The following is a 17,436-nucleotide window of genomic DNA, read 5'->3' on the forward strand; positions in this document are numbered from 1 at the left end:
AGAAAAGCTAAATAAGACGAACGGGTAAATTCTGTTATACACTGGTTGGAAATAAGTAGTAAATTACCTAATCCAGCTTCTAGCAAATGACCTCATTGCACTCATCACAGAGTGGCACTCTAAAAAGGTACCCTGTGGTGTGTTCTTGTAAAGTAACACAGTCATGTTTACATTTAGTGTGTGTATCCCTGAGCCTTAACATGTTGAATTAATTTCCTTCTTAATTTACAGTTGCACATACATTTTTTGAATATTTTTAGGCCTGTCTTGTTTATATCGGCTGGCAGTAGGGCTGGGTAATATAGAGAAAATCAGATATCCCGATATTGTTAACCAAATACCTTGATATCGACATGTTGACAATTGGTGCTTAAAAATAAATATTTACACAATGAGATTTTTGATAAATAATCATCATTAATGTGTATATAATAACTAAGTGGGTAAAGGCAAATAATAGAAAAGCTAGAACAATCTGGTAAGTTAAAAAAAAATGACATCACTCTACTGTAATCCAGCCATTAAAACACTTACGTCATATCACGATATTACGATATCTAAAATCTAAGACTATATCCAGTCTCATATCATGATATTGACATAATATCAATATATTGCCCAGCCCTATAGCTCGATGTAGATATTGCGACAATAATGTAGGGCTGACAATTGGTGTTTTAACTAAATATCTTTACAATTAGATTTAAGATAATCATCAATAATGTGGATATAATGACTACGTGGTTATAGCCAAAAAATAGAACAGCTAGAACAGTCTGGTAAGTTCAGAAAATGACATCACTTTACTGTAATGCAGCCCTTAAAACCAGGAAAAGACTGAACTTAAGCCATATTAGGATATTACGATATCCAAAATCTAAGACAATATCTAGTCTCATATCGCGATATCGATATAATATTGATATATTGCCCAGCCCTAGCTGGCAGTCTTGCAATCAGTGGAATAGTGCGAATCCGAGGGATTTCATGCCACTACCAACCCATCCACATTTAGATTAGCGCCCGCTGCAGTCGCTAGGGATGTGTGCCGGTTACTGTACATGATCAAGGAACAAGAGATCGAGACAAAATGGGGACCCAAACATTGGAAGAAGTGACCCATAACTGCACTCATGTTCAATAACTCCACAGTGTTCCTTTAAGATGTAAATTTGTTCATGACCTCGGTTATTGACAGATCGCATCAACAAGGAAACGTCAAATCACCCTGACGATTGAAGAGATCCCTCTGTGTGTGTGTGTGTGTGTGTGTGTGTGTGTGTGTGTGTGTGTGTGTGTCCATTCATTAGTTTCTATGTGTGTTCACTCCAGTCCAGTCACAAGAGGCGTGACGTTGTGGCCATGACAACAAGTTGGGACTGTGAGTCAGTGGCCCTTTTTGGCCCATTGATGGACTTGAGATCAGTGTGTTGTGCAGGCATCGTACCAGACCTCTGACTTGATTTACATTATGTGGAGCTAATGTTTGATCACTGCCTAAATGTGTGCTCTGCTGGCTGATCTAATGTCTAACTAATTGTAATCTACAATTTTGTCATTCTGACTGACTATACTGTAATTATTATTGTTTTGATTTATTCTGTAAACATGACATCTAATGCATGTCTGCCCGTCCAGGGAAAGGGGATCCCTCTTCCTGAGATTTCTGCCATTTTTTCCCCCGTTAAAAGATTCCTTATCTGAATCTAGGCTCTAAGGACAGAGGGTGTCGTATGCTGTACACATTGTAAAGAGGAATTTGTGATAATGGACTATATAAATAACATTGATTGGCCTGACTAACAACCTCAAAGAAAAAGCAAAGTTAACTTCCCCAAAAGAATCTGAGAAAGTTAGGAATTATTTGCATCATTTAAAAAAAATAAAAAAAAGAAGAGTAATAAGGACTAAGTGTACAACATCAAAGGTAAATGCCGCTGTATGTAGAACATAGGCTAATCCTGTTATGGCCCTTTAATGATTTAAGCCTAAGGTCAGTTTTTATTAAGCAGAAGCGGAGATGTCTGGATGTCGCTGGCTGTTAAAAGCTTTATGATAGAAGAGTATCATTTGCCTACACTTAGTAAAATGCACCGCTACGCCTCTTCAGAGTCTTTGTTCTGGACAGTTAATGAGTCATTCACACTACAACAGAGCACAGACATTTATTCTTAGCAGTGACACTTATCTTTTCACTGGGATGGGCCAGTGGAGATAAACAGACCGCTATTGTAGTTGTGGGCCAACAGAGGAAGAAGGGAATACAGGGATGGAGAATAAGGAAGATGATAAGCACACTCCATAATTGCTTTTCCATTTCCTGCAGTGATAACTTATCAGGTGTACAAAAGTGCAATCTTATCTTTGCTGAAACGTTCATGTCCAGAAGAGATGACCACCTTTCATGTAATCTAACTTTCTGCAACTTGGCACCGACGATTCCGAGACAAACTACCGGAAAATATACAGAGCAATGATCTTTCCATGAACAACTTCTTGCTCCGGGGGTGACATCCCTCATGTGTTCTGCTGCCTTCCAGATGTGTGCCGTTTTTCACAATGGGTTTTATTAAAGCACATCTGGACATTTGAGAAGCACAAGATGACCACATACCACACCAATGAGAACCTCGCAGCAGAGAGAAGTCACCTGCAAGGATTTATGTAACTCCAGTGGGGAGTGGAGGGCGTGCTTTCGGCAATTATGCAACAGACTTTATTGATACCCAAAATCACAAGGATGGAAAATCTGCTGGGGGAACAGAAGGAGGGCAAGAGGTGGTTTCAGATGTTAGTCTGAAAAGGTTTTAATAATTACCTTCAGGGTTTTAGAATATATATAAAATATAAATAATCAAAAACCTTACTTCTCCTACATCGTAACTACTCCTTCAGATATTCTACTGAATTTGGAAATGTTTGAATTTGAGACAGCGCAGCGCAAGACAGTTTCTGTAAAACGGCATCAGCAAAAGGGGACAGTTCTCTCCTTTTCGGTTGTCGCCACTCCTACAGAGAGGAGGCTTTTTAAAACAAGTCCTGAACATCCGCTCCTTTGCAAAATCAGAGGACAGGGGGAAGGCAACATCTGGCCAGCTGCAGATGAACAAAGTCACAGCAACAGAAGGGAGGACAGAGAGTGGGTCTTTGTCATCTGCAGTAAGAGAAACAAAACAACTTTTTTTGCTACTTCAGGAGTTCATTTTTTTCCTGAATGACTGTCGGCAACTAACAATTATCTTCATTATCAATTAATGTGCTGTTATTTTTGCAATTATTTGATTAATCATTTGGTATATAAAATGTAAAAAAAACTAGTGATAAATGTCCATTGTGACAAAGAAAAACAGGAAATATTTCATATTTAAGAAGATTGAGGTTCATGTCAAGCTACTAATTGTCCAAGCTGTACATTACTGAATATAAACATTACTGAATATAAAACATAAACTCTAATAATTGAAGGCATTGACAACACAGATGTGCCCCGGAGTAATTTAGTTTAAAGACTACAAAGAAGAGAGCAGGACCCCTGTGATTGGACTCTCACATCATACAGAATAAAGCAGTCTCTGTCCATCTCATCTCTTCTATGTGACACACTGGTGCAGGTGTAGTCAGGGCAGTAGGGCAGCTGCTCGAGTCTGACAGCGAGTACTGTGGTGTGTGGGAGTGTGCGCGTGAGTGCGTGCGATGCCGACGAGGCACCTGCAAACTGTGGTGTACCCCGGCGTAAATAAAAGAGCCTGTGTGGGGACACAAACGGGCACATTGTCGGGCTGCAGCCAGCATCTGTTGCCGACGACCGACTAGTTGGCTCAAAAAGTGGAAATGGAGACATAACAGACAAGCCCACACATCCCCTAAGAAATGCTACTTTATTGGCCATACAATGTGTGCTGATAAAATCTGTGCTAATCTGCACAGATGTAGGGCAGCCACCAAGTAACTATTTTCATTACCAAATAAAAACCCAGCTGGAGAATGGAGGGAAGTTTAATTATCCTTTGTTTTGATCTGCTGCACAACACAAACTACACTCGGGTTTAGAAGTCAAACAAATCACTCGGACCCCCTTTGAGGCTGATGTGGCTCCACCGAATCTCTGTGGAACCTCTGATCTCGAGCTGCTACAGTCCGAGCGAGAGGCTGTATCAACACGGCCCTCAATAGTTGACAAAGCAGGAACAGTGTGTACCCGTCCAGTGGTACCAGTCTTCATGTATACGGCTCCAGAGGAAAATAAGAGCTTGGCACCAGGTTGGAGAGATAACAAACTGTGAAATGTAACAGCTGGAGTAATTGCCATTCTTCATTTTTGAGCTGAACAAAATGCCATCAGTTGTAACGCTGGTGTTACAAAGTACATACGGTTGTTAGGGCTGCACAATTAATCAAATTTTAATCACGATCACGATTTGGGCTTCCCACGATCAAATTTGCGTGATCGAGCGATATTTAAAATGCGTCATAGAATCCTCCTTATCAAAGTTTTTGCAAAGCCACTCTAGCGCTCCATAAACCACTGTCTGGAAAGTGGTCGGACAACAGCTGAAATGGCATACTCCTTCACAGTATCCTTCAATAAAGAAGGAATGTAGCACAATATGGATGTATTAACAGGAATGTAGCACAATATGGATGTATTAGCAGGAATGTAGTACAATATGGATGTATTAGCAGGAATGTAGTACAATATGGATGTATTAGAAGGAATGTAGCACAATATGGATGTATTAGCAGGAATGTAGTACAATATGGATGTATTAGCAGGAATGTAGTACAATATGGATGTATTAGAAGGAATGTAGCACAATATGGATGTATTAGCAGGAATGTAGCACAATATGGATGTATTAACAGGAATGTAGCACAATATGGATGTATTAGCAGGAATGTAGCACAATATGGATGTATTAGCAGGAATGTAGCACAATATGGATGTATTAGCAGGAATGTAGTACAATATGGATGTATTAGCAGGAATGTAGCACAATATGGATGTAAAAGCAGTTATAATTAGCCTATGTGACAATAAAATTTGTTTTGGTTAAATCAACAAATAATCGTGATAATTAATCGTGATCTCAATATTGATCAAAATAATCGTGCAGCCCTAACAGTTGTTGCTTGTTAGTTTCTTAAAAACATGTACTAGGTTCTCCAGGCAGTGCCCTTGATCAAGGCACTGGCTCAGATCTGGAGTTGGTCCCCGGGCGCTGTCATTGGCTGCCCACTGCTCCCTTGAGGGATGGGTTAAATGCAGAGAATGAATTTTGCTACATGTACGTGTATGTGACAAATAAAGTACCTTTACCTTTACCTTACATTAACCAAAAGAGTAACGCCTGCTTTTAAAAATGAAAGTCACTGCTTTAATTTGACAGTAATCTAACAATGTTTTGGGACTTTATCTGGATTCTGAATAGGGTTGCACAATTAATCACAATTGTATCAAAATCGCAATATGGACTAGTGCAATATCCAAATCGTATAATAATATTTGCTAATGGCAAAATATGTGTTAAACCATTCTGAATGAAGTATTGTGGTGCTGCAGAGCCTACAAATCCTATCCTACAGACTAAAGAAAAAGACCTTTGTTTGGTACAGATCCTCAAAAAAAAAAAAAATCACACTTTAAATCATTTTAATTTCTTTCAAATGTTAATAATTTTCAATGAAAATGAGAATAATGATACAAAAACGATCATTCCCTCCAATATCGTGAATCATATCGCAATATCAGTCAAAATAATCCCTATTGGATATTTTCCTCATATCGTGCAGCCCTAATTCTGAACTAAATCAATCAAGTTTTGTCAACGTTTTCAGCGTCATTCAAAACACTCAAATCTTATTTTGCGCTACAATGTCCTCCCACATGGTTCCATTTAAGAAGATTTGTACTTTTCCTATGCAGACACTATGTGAAAACAATTAGTCAATCAAAACAAAGTTAACTGGCAGCAGTTTTGATCATCGATTGTTTATTTAGGTCTTTTTTCAAGTGAAAATGCCAAATATCTGATGGTTCCAAGTTCTCAAATTTGAGGATTTGCTGCTTTCTAAAAGAATTTACCTTAATGTAAGACTAAAAGTCTGTGATTAAATTGTCCCACCAGTTAATAAGCTGGTGAAAACACCGGTGTTATTGATTATTAGGGCTGGGTGCCAAAGTCAATACTTTTTTAGGCACCGACCGAATTGCCTCTATAGTATCGAGTATCAAAAAATGCCTCATCATTCAATACCTAAAGGAGTAAATCTCATCGGCGTCAGTGAGCCAATCAGCATGCAGCATGCTTCTACCAAGATCTAATAATGCTAGTGATTAGCTGTCTCTAACGTTACAGGTCATAAAGTCACGCAGTAAAAACTCTACGATACACAGAGAGACCTGCTCACGTAGTATGAGCGGGAAAATAAATTAAAAGATTTTGCCATAATTTCTTTTTGTTAAAATGGATTTTATAAAATTGGTATTGAAAAAAAAGTAGTGTTCCGGAACCAGTATCGAAGTCACGGTATTGATATTGATCATCGATAATGCTCAATATCTGCAGAGCGCTTATTCCGGCTGAGCTTCCGCTGCAGAGCCGGGCGCAGCTGCACCGTGAACCAGGTGGCTGCCAGAGGTTACAGCTTACAGATCGCCTCATTAACATCACGTTACCGGTTAAATATTGCCAAATCGGTGCTTCTGCTGACACCAAATCCTTTGCCATCGTCTTGTCAGTAAACTCTCTTTACTACGCGACTCCTGCTACTCTGTGCTGCTGCTGCTGCACGGAGCAAACACTTTCTTCAGTTTATATTTGTACAGTTCGTCATCCGACTTTGATAGCACGCTTTAGTGGGCACCGATACCCACTAAAGTATCAATTTCTATTTTGTTTGTATAAAAAACAGCAGTGATGCAAGTAATGCAATGATGATATCATCAGTGAATGCCCGACCACCGTATAACACCGGAAACGCAGACTACCGCAGCATGCCTAATGGTTAGTGATGAAGTGGATGCCATTTTTTTTTTGCATGAATATGGTAGTAAACCTAAGGAACACGCTTATTTTTTTTTCCAATAAAAAATGCTGAATTAGAAATTGCAATGAAGGAAGCTAGCGGCTAGCCTGGATGTGAGGTGAAGACTACTGCTCCCGAGTTAATTCAAGTGCTAACAAGTGGACGATAATTGACAGACAATAAAAGGGATACCAGTAACACTTTACTTGAAGGTATCTACATAAGAGTGACATGACACTGTCATGAACACATGACACTTTCATGACACAGTCATGATACATGAACCCAAACCCTTACGCTAACCCTAACCATAACTTGTCATGACAAAAATCGAATTGCACTTACTAAAAGAAGCGTTATGTCATAAACGTTTAGGACTTGTTCATAATGTTTATGACACCTTCACGACAGTGCCATGTCACTCTTATGTAGATACCTTCAAGTAAAGTGTAACCGAGATAACCGTTAAATTAAGATATCTCTGAACATGATTCTACCACTCGTGTCCGTCACAGATCAGCCTTCCCTTGATCGCCTGGGACTACCCAGAGCAAACAACTCCAAACATATGGCTTGATGTTACGTAATCCTTAGAACATGGTGAGGAGAGTAGTTGCTCAAAAACTAACACCGCTAACCTCAAGTTACTACACAAACAATTCTGTGGTAAATTGCTTGTGTAACTTTGCTGCAGTGTGTTGGGTCTTGCACTTTACATGATACCCAACCGGGGAATGCAGCCCATAGGCCGAGCCCATTGTGTAAGCATTCATGCTATGTAGTATTTCACTCTTTGCCCTGGTTTCACCTTAATAAAACACAAAGCACTGTAATGTTATACTCAACTGAAAGGCCTGCACATGAACAGTGCTTGATCATTCCCCGCCTCTCTCTCTCTCTCTCATCTCATCTATTTTTCCACCCTGGCCCGAGGAAAACAACACTTTCAGGGCACAGTAAGTCTCTCTCGACCCCGCCCAGTTGGGGGAGATCCCAGTAATACACACATTAATCCTACTCAGTGTTAGCGTGGGGCTCTGAGGAGATGGTTTCTAAATGTACAAGTGTGTGTGTGTGTGTGTGTGTGTGTGTGTGTGTGTGTGTGTGTGTGTGTGTGCGCATTTCTGTGTCCGATTGCATTGAGGTAGCAGTGAAGTAGATGCTGAGAGGTGAAACTGCTGACCTGTGTGGACTCACACGGGGAGTGTTTCTGTTGGCCGGGAATGACGGAGGAGCACAACAGAAGCTCCACAGGGGCCGACAAGGCCTGCAGGTGCTTTTACATGCACAAAATATAAATATTTTTAGGTAAAAAAAAAAAAAAAAAAAAAAGAAAAAGAATTTCTGCATTATTGGAGTGGCTTTTTGATGTTAGTAACGAAGATATGGATTACTGCAGGTTTAACGGTCACAGTACAGTGGAGGCTGTTAGTATTCATTAAAGTCTATGTTCAGTATGTCTGTATTGACGTTGCCATAAAACAATGATTGTGAGCATTTGTGTCTCTGTGCATGACTTTGAATTTATGCACACGATAGTAGGTCTATCCTTTGGCAGCGGCAGCGCGGCAGCGCGGCAGACGCACACACACACACACACACACACACACACACACACACACACACACACACACACACACACACACACACACACACACACACACACACACACACACACACACACACACACACACACACACACACACACACTTCTGCTCTAATGCCCTGTGACACCTCCTCCCTGGTCTTGGAAAGCAGATCCTGATGATGCACTGTCAGAGTGAGCGGCGTGAGGTAACCCAATACTCTCCCTCTTGACCCGGGGGGAGAACAGAAGACAGCTGAGCTCATATTAAGCGGTCACTTGGCTCACATGTAAAAACAAATAACCGTGCTTCCTGTGTGTCAACGTTGAACCAGATCCTTAAGAAATAGTAAAGCATTATATTGCCCTTTATTGGTAACACAAAATCACGTAAAATCCTATAATTTGTTATAGTCTAAAAAAGACATCCATACTTAAGGTTGCTGTATTCTATTTTTACAAATAGTTTTGAGTGATTTTGCCTTTATTTTTGATAGCCGATGCTGTTGAGATATACAGGAAACATAAGGGATAGGACGTTGCGGTCATGTTAACCATTCGGCTACCAGGATGCCCCATCCTGTAGCATCTTAAAACATATATCTTGCATTATCATACCTACATAGGACATTCATTCCTCGACTGTGCTGTAAATCATTCTTAAAAAGTCAGGGAGGACGCCTGAAAACCCAAAGACTTGACAGGCAGACATCTGGATTTAAAGCCTGGGTGATAGTTAAACGCTAGATGATGACTAGCTAGTGCAAGAAAACCACAAATCAATGTATAAATAAGAACACCAAGAATCCATCTCCAAACTATCGAAAGATACATTTGCATCTATCAATCTTTAATCCAACACTTGTTTGGTCTTTTGTAGGGATGTCACAAAGAGCTAAAAAGAGAGAAAAGGTAACCTATTATGTAACAAACTCAGCAAAGACAAGACATCTGCACTAACCTGTCATTACCGATGAGCACTGTTGAACAAATGGAGATCAAGCAGAGAAACCTACAGCAAATGGGCTTTAATAGTAACGCTGCGCTAACAGCTTTCCTTCATAGCTGTCTGTCATCTACAGCTATACAGCTTGTGCCAGTCTTCTAATATAATCACAGCAAGTTGTGGATTGGGGAAAATCTTTAAAGATTCTATTATATATTGTTGTTAAATTAGGCTATGTTCACTCGCCGTCTTTTTTGACAAGAAAAAGTTGACTAGGGCTCTTTTGTAGTGAAAAAAAAAAAAAAAAAACTGGCAGCGTTTGTATTCCAAAAAGCAGCCGAGAGCGTCTTTTGTTGCTATAACAGCTACTGCTACAGTATCCTAGCTAGACCGCTATGTGGAGTGGTGCCAACATTAGATAAAACTAAGCGGTGGAGCGAGCTAGAGAAAGAACCGAGAGAGAGAGAGAGAGAGAGAGAGAGAAGCTGCTAACGTTACATAAAACAAAGAGAGTTCCCTGTACAGGGAGAATCCATTCATATCGTAACTCGCTGTGCTCTGACTCCATTTTTTCTTGCTATTAAAATAACAGGTCTGGCTATTCCGTTTGTCATTGGTCGGATGTCAAAAAAGAGCTTGACGTAGGGCGTTTTTTTTTTTTTTTTTTTTTTTTCTTCAGAAAAGTTTGACCTTTTTCAACTGCAGCTGCAGAAGAAGAAAAAGTCGGCGGTGGCGTTTAAAAAAGCGCTCACGACTTTTTTTGAAAACACGGTTTACTCAATAGGATCATAATGTAAAACAGTTTTAAAAAGAGACGCCAAGTGTGAACATAGCCATAGTTACTACATGCCATGTTCCATGTTAGCATGGAGACAAAAGATGAAGAACACCAAAACTATTTCAAACATTAAATTCCAGTGTGCAAGTATGTAGTCCCGGGAATGTAAAGCTCAACTTAAATTTCTGTCATATCTGACACGAGAAGGAAAACAACTTCAGGAATGACAGATAAGCACTAAACCGACGTCAGGTGAAGTATTTGCTGTATGTCACATATGCTGGTTTTAGTCTTCATTCTGCAGGGTCAGTTGAAGTACAGAGGTGTTGAAGGTAGGATCACTAAAATTAGTCTACTCCCCTTTAAACTCCAACCCACAATTGAAGCTTGTCACATCTCTAACTGCCTTAATGTAGAATAATAACCATGTTCAACCATAATACCGTAACTCGCCGTGTTTATTCAACCAGCACAACATGGTTTATGTTTTCATCAAGTCGAGTTTCATTAATTGAAGCCCTTGAGTGACAGGGCCTGTCAGGATCTTAACACGGAACTGCAGCTGTTGGCTGGTTTCCAAAAAAAGACACGCAAAAAAAAACTCTTGTAAGTGATACTCTCTATCAGGAGTTAAAAAAAACAACCTCTCTCTCTCTATATATTTTTTTATGCCTCGGGGTGAGCATGCCCTGCGACTGACAGTCAGCAGGAAAACATGGGTCTGGTTAACTTGAGGGTGATAGATCCACACTGTCCTGGTCTGTCTGGGATATCAGTCCTTTCAACTTGTCTAGTTATTAATGCCTGGAAATAGGAAGGAAAGGTAATACTAAATTAAACTTCAAGTTACTGATAATACACCTACTTTCACCAGTGTGTACCCCGGGTGTGTACACTGGTAAACAATAAGCCTGAATTCTCCTCAGGCATTTACATTTATTGGACTTTGCGCAGCTCATTCTGTTTTCTGTGGCTTTAAACTATTTCTTTTTCCACATACAACCAGTACTCCCAAATACCTGCGAACAGACTTTGATGTGGAAAAATCTGAGTTCCCCTTCAAGAACACTGAGGCAGAGCTCTTGAAAACAAATGGCGTATGTCAGAAGACAAGGATAAACTCAATGCTCTTTACATTAAGATGTGAGAACATTAACTCCAGTAGAGGTCAGTACATTTTACCGTCTTCACGTCATTGACAAAACCCGTGATGAGGCATGTACTTGTCTACTTTCCTGAATGAAGAGCTACATGGAAATGAAGACAAAGTATTCCTATGACGTAACGTTGGCTGCCGTTCCTCCCCTCCTCTTCCCGATCTCTCTCTGCAGTAGCGCCGCAGCTCCATCCTTGGTATCAATCACCAGCGGGCAGATAAGCAATCTTACTGTGCAAACAATTAAAGGCTGCTCCTCTGCACTCAAAACTACTCACTCGTGTTGCTGAGTTGAGGATTAACCCAATATGCTTACACATTAACCACGGAGACACACACACACACACACAATGGCATTCCTGAGAACTGTGTTGGCTAAATCGAAGGCAATAAAACGCAGCGTATAAGCTACTTGTTGCAAAGATTGTAGTCTGGCTGGTTACCTTTGAACTTGGCTTCTAAGCTGCCAGTTTCAACTTGACATTGATGCTGGGAACCCTGGTATTGTATTACATAGGGGAGATCTGAAATACATTAATAATTAGCTTTTGGACAGAGATATTAATTTAAAACAGACATCACCTCCAGTAGTGGCTATAATATATATAAATAAATAACAGAGATGCACCGATAGACCGGCCGGTGAGCGGAAATGGACGGTTTTCACGTGCTCGGCCATGACCGGCGACCGGCAGGTCAGTGTGACATATGCCGATTTCATGCCGATCAACACTACAATTAACTGACAACATAAGTTATACGAGTTACAGTTCTCAAGGACGCGCGCACACACGGACGCGACAGCACAGTCTCTTTTTTCCTTTCTCTCAACTTCTCCGCCGTGTGTGGCGAGTACCCACTCGCGGTGTGAAGCGTGTCCGCGCTCTTCTCGCACATGTGCCTCGTGAATTAACCTGCAAAATGTCAGCTGTTTGGAAATTCTTCAGCGTGTGTGCAGAAGATAACAAGTTTGCAATATGCAACACCTGCAAGGAAAAAGTAGAGCGTGGAGGGACAACACCAAAAACCAAAATCACATTTTTTTAGTTGGATAATGGATGTGAAAAGAAGGAAATGGTTCTAACATTGCACTTTAAATGTGTGTGAATTTCCCACATCAGGAGTAATTTATATAGTTTATTCTATAGTTTAGTCTATTTTATAGTGATCCATTATCTGTCCAAAACATGTTCTATGTTCTGTGCAAAATGTTCTATTAAAAAAAAGATAGAAAATAAATATTTGTGTGTGCTGTAAAGTGGTTGGGAAAAAAATTGAATCGGAATCAGCTAAAATCGGTATCGGCTGGCCTAACTCAAAGAAGATCGGAAATCTGAATTGGCCTAGAAAGTTGTAATCTGTGCATCTCTAATAAATAATATATATTTGGCTGGTAGATTATGAACACAGTTGTACATTCACGGCTGACTATACCCAGATGAAGAAATACCAGAAAACATGTATGCATTTCTGTGAGCACTTCCCTGTTCTTTGTCAATCAAATGCAAACAGCAGGTGGTCGGGTGACGGGACAGGGAGTGATCTCTTGACAATAAGCAACCATTATTTGCCTTCTTGACCGGCAGCATTGTGCATACAGTTAAAGGGTGTTATGCAACCATCAGGAATTCAGTTGATGTTGAAGACAAATAAGAAAACAATGTGCGGTTGTGAACTTGTTAAGGACTCTTGACTGGCATGCCTTAAAGCGACAGGTCCCTGAAGTAGAAAAAAAAAAAAAAAAAAAGAATATGAATGGAATGTATTGAGTGATATGAAAACAACCAGTTTCCTTCACAGCCTTTGGCTGGGCCTCTACAAGGTCTACCTTGAGACGATCTTTCCACTGTGCAAACAAAACAAAAATGGTCACAACCACAAAAAACGAGAATCTACAACTGTAACCACTTCAACCACTTGCAGATAGAGAGATCCTCTGTGTGCTACATAATCCCCACACAGCTGGACTGAAAAGTGCAATAAACATCTGTATTGGGGCAGACACAACTCGGGGATAGCCATAGAGACAGTTGTGGCTAAGCGGTGTTGTGTAACGGATGTTGAAATCCACACAGAAACTCAACATTCACAGCGAGTCATGTTAAGTAGGGTGGCAGGAATCAATCCATTTATACAGGCAAACATCAGCCCCCACACATATTGGTATTTAATAACCTGAATATCTACAGATTGTTTTGCCATTCTCTTCTAATGTAGTAATTTACCCAATAAAACAATATGAATGTCTTTTGGCACAAATCTAGGTTAAGTCTCAAGCCATTTCAGAGAAGTCTCAGACGTTTCCTTTATATAATAAGAACTTTTTAATAAGGGACAGCAACTAACACTTCAACATAAAGCTGGTCTTTAAAAGAAATCAATTATCCTGACTTCATCCCCCAGATCCAAGTCCCAAGCCCAGAGTCAAATTTCATATAGCTCAATATCACAAGTTTACCTCGATTGGCTTTGCAATCTGTACAGCATACAACAGTTTTTGTGATATGTGAAGTCAAAGTCTTTTACGTTTAGGGCTGTGACAATAACCGCATCACCCCAAACACCGGTGATGACATCATTCATGTTCATAGTTATAAAATACCTCACTTACATAGTCTAATTTAGTTTTTATTGTTCTGGGATTTTACAGACACAGAAGTTGTCTGTAAAAGTTTTGCTTTTTTTAAGTCACGTCTTGTCTTTTGGGAGTCAAGTCTCAAATCAACAAAGTCTCGCAGAAGTCAAATCTCAAGTTGTCATTATTGTAACTCAGGCCTGACTCGAGGCCAAGCCTCTTGTCTCAAATGCACAGCTTTGTAATCAGCGGGCCACATTCGCAAGCAACAAAAACATTTCTACTGAAACGCGGAATGCTGGTGTTTTGGCTCACCTCTAGTACTGGCCCGGCCCCCAAGATGATCTGCTCCACTCCGCTGGCAAAACCCTTCTGGCTGAGGGCGGTCAGATGATGAATGAGAAAGTTTGTGCTTTGCGTCTTCCCAGATCCGCTCTCCCCGGATATAACGATGCACTGATTTCTCTCTTTCTGCAGCATGGCGTGGTACGCCACATCCGCCACGGCGTAAATATGTGGCTCCAAATCACCCAGTGTATGATTGTCATACATCTTCACATACTTGGGGTTGTAGATGGGCAGGAACTTAAAGGGGTTAATGACGATGAGGATGCTTCCGACGTACGTGTAGATCTTTTCCTGGCGGAAGCGCGAGCGCAGGTTGTCCAGCAGCGAGCGCTCGTTGAGCTCCGGCAGGCGGCACAGATCGGCCTGGTCGCCCTGAGCCTCGGGCTGTGGCAGCAGTCCACGTTCCACCATGCGCCTGCGCTCCTCCGTGACCTGCAGCCACATCTGGAGGCTGCCGCCGTAGTGAATCGAGCCGTCTAGGTTCTTCTGCCTTAGGAGGAAGCGGTAATCCTCGCCGCCAGACAGCGGGCGGTGCTCTAGTGCCACCCGGGGCCAGAGCATCATCCTCTGCACGGGGCAGTCGCAGGGGTTCAGGATCCATTCTTCCCCACCGAACTCCTTCACCTCAGCCAGAACATAACACCTGGTGCGGTCCAGCTGCAGCCGTTCAATTACACGTTCGATGGCCTCCGCGGCTGTGGTGGTCTTGCGGGCACTGATCGGGCAGTAGATGGTGCCCTCGGCCAGGGCGCCTGGGTAGATGCGCACGGTGAACTCAGAGTTCTCGAAGCGCGGCCGCCGGCCCAGGGTGCCCATGCCACCAACGCCATCGCGAGCACTCATGGCAGAACAGGAGTTCCCATTAGCGGCAGCCCGGCACTGGCACGTCCTTTACTGGGCTGGAGAGAGGCCACCGATTCAAGACATTACCACTGTGAAGCAGAGGACAAAAGATTGATTAATGCCCTAAAGATTTAGGATTGGTCTAAAACTAAAAATGGCACTTGTTTTTTAAGCTTACACAGAAAAGACCGATTACACAACTAATGAAATAAAACAGCAAAGCATTAGCAGGAATGATACGGTATGGCACTGCAACGAAAGCAGACTTCTACCAACTGTTGCATTGATCTAAAAACAAAACCACAGCCCACTGCAGATTACGAAATTTGTCAGATTATGTCACAAAGACTTTATGTGCTCATTATGTAATCTACTCAAGGGACAAATTATTTTGCTGGAGCCTCGACACGCATACTCATAAAGGATGAAGGATAAGTCATCAGGATCTACGGGATTACCATTAACACACACATACACGCTCCCGAGCACACACACATAAGCTCTCGCCAACGCCGGACACCAGCAGCTGCCACCCTCTTTACTGAAGACACAATCTCGCCATTCACAAGTTCCCTCTTTAATACACAGCAGAGGGACATCATGGGGTGAGAGGAGGCCACAGAGAGAGAGAAAGAGACGAGTGACTGAGCTGCTGACAAAAACTCTCTGCTGCGCTGAGATTTATTCGCTATCATGAGGATTTTGGACAGTTCTGTAGCACAAAGATTTAATAAAATCGGAATGTGTCAATGAACCTAAAGTTAGTTTTGAGGAACAGCCATGCGATACATGCAAGCGTGCACAGGCAAAATGTTGTTAAAAAAAATTATAACCGGGCGCCCGGATAGCTCAGTTGGTAGAGCGGGCACCCATATATAGAAATGTACTCCTCGATGCAGCAGGCCAGGGTTCGACTCTGACCTGCGCATGTCATTCCCCCGCTCTCTCCCCTTTCATGTCAACATCTGTCATGTCAAAAATAAAGGCTGAAAATACCCACACAAAAAAAATTCTATTTAAAAACAAACAATGATAAGCAATATTTTCAGCATTGCATGGGATGGAAGTGGAGGTCAGGGGGCCGTACAAGTTTCATGCGTGTGCATAACTGTAAATAATTAGCCTTCAAACCAAACATGTAAACATGTCTCTTACAAAGGGAGTTGTTTGAAATGTATACTATGGAGAACACATAGCAAGCTCTGGTCATCCGTGAGTAAAGCCCCATGTTACTTTACATTCACATTTGATGGGTTTAATACGGATAAAGCAGAAATAACAAGGCATTTTTGGTGTTTATTTCAGCCAAAGAGTCAGTTTAACCACAGATGAAGCCTACATTGCAACAGCCGATGTATTCCTCCTTACCAGATGGCATTACAATCTTATGTGTGTATCAGTCTGAAATGTTAAATGCATTCCAGGAGTTGTTACGTGACGCGCTGTAATTTGTCTTTATGTTGTACCCACTTTCTTTCCACTCGTCTCAGTGACTTCTACTTTAGATGCTGCTTTTCAAAGCAGAGGGATGAGCTTCAACTTGTTGCTATCAGTTGTGGCTTTTTCGTATAGGTAGAAAAAGGAATGATGAGTTACTTGTGTGAAGTTGCCCCTATTAAATCAGTGAGTAACGTGTTGTGGCTGCATTGTATTCTGGTCTATAAAGAGCTAGAATTTGTGCATAAATTACTAGTATATTGTATCTTCTAAAATGGATTTTTCCCAAAAAAAAAGATGAAAAATGCCCGGTTAAATTTCCCACAGCCCAAAGTAGTGTCTTCAAAAGTAATGATTTGTCCAGGCAACAGTCCAAAACCCAGAGATATTCAGTTTACGAGCATGTAGTATGACAAAGAAAAGGATCAAATGCCCACATTTAAGAATGGAACCAGCAAATGTTTGGCAGTTTCACTTTCTAGTTCATCTTTTACCAGTCTTAGGCCTTTAAAAGTCTTATTTTATCCGTCTCTGTCTCCTTGATTTACACATCTTTATATTAATGAAACATAAGCGGCCTGCTGCCTTTTTCTTTCTGAATTGGAGTAAGAAAAACATAATATACTCAATATACATCACAGCTACACATGAATGAGGTACAAATGTGACTGAAGCATGCCAACCTTCCAAACGGTCTGTTAAAGAGTGTAGCCAAACTTTTACTTTTCCGTATTTTATTTGG

General features: G+C 41.2%; 1 protein-coding gene across 4 annotated transcripts in view; it reads right to left on the bottom strand.

The window, feature by feature from the left end:
• myo9aa (myosin IXAa) overlaps positions 1–17,436 on the bottom strand; it is a 131,892-nt gene that overhangs the window by 88,240 nt on the left and 26,216 nt on the right. For all 4 annotated transcript variants that reach the window (XM_028573510.1, XM_028573518.1, XM_028573527.1 and 1 more), the window contains exon 2: positions 14,382–15,346. In XM_028573510.1, coding sequence (XP_028429311.1) covers positions 14,382–15,257 — 876 coding nt within the window. In that variant the 5' untranslated portion in view covers positions 15,258–15,346. The remainder of the gene's footprint in view (positions 1–14,381; positions 15,347–17,436) is intronic.

This window comes from Perca flavescens, chromosome 1 (genome assembly GCF_004354835.1).
Source record: "Perca flavescens isolate YP-PL-M2 chromosome 1, PFLA_1.0, whole genome shotgun sequence".
Lineage (NCBI taxonomy): Eukaryota > Metazoa > Chordata > Actinopteri > Perciformes > Percidae > Perca > Perca flavescens.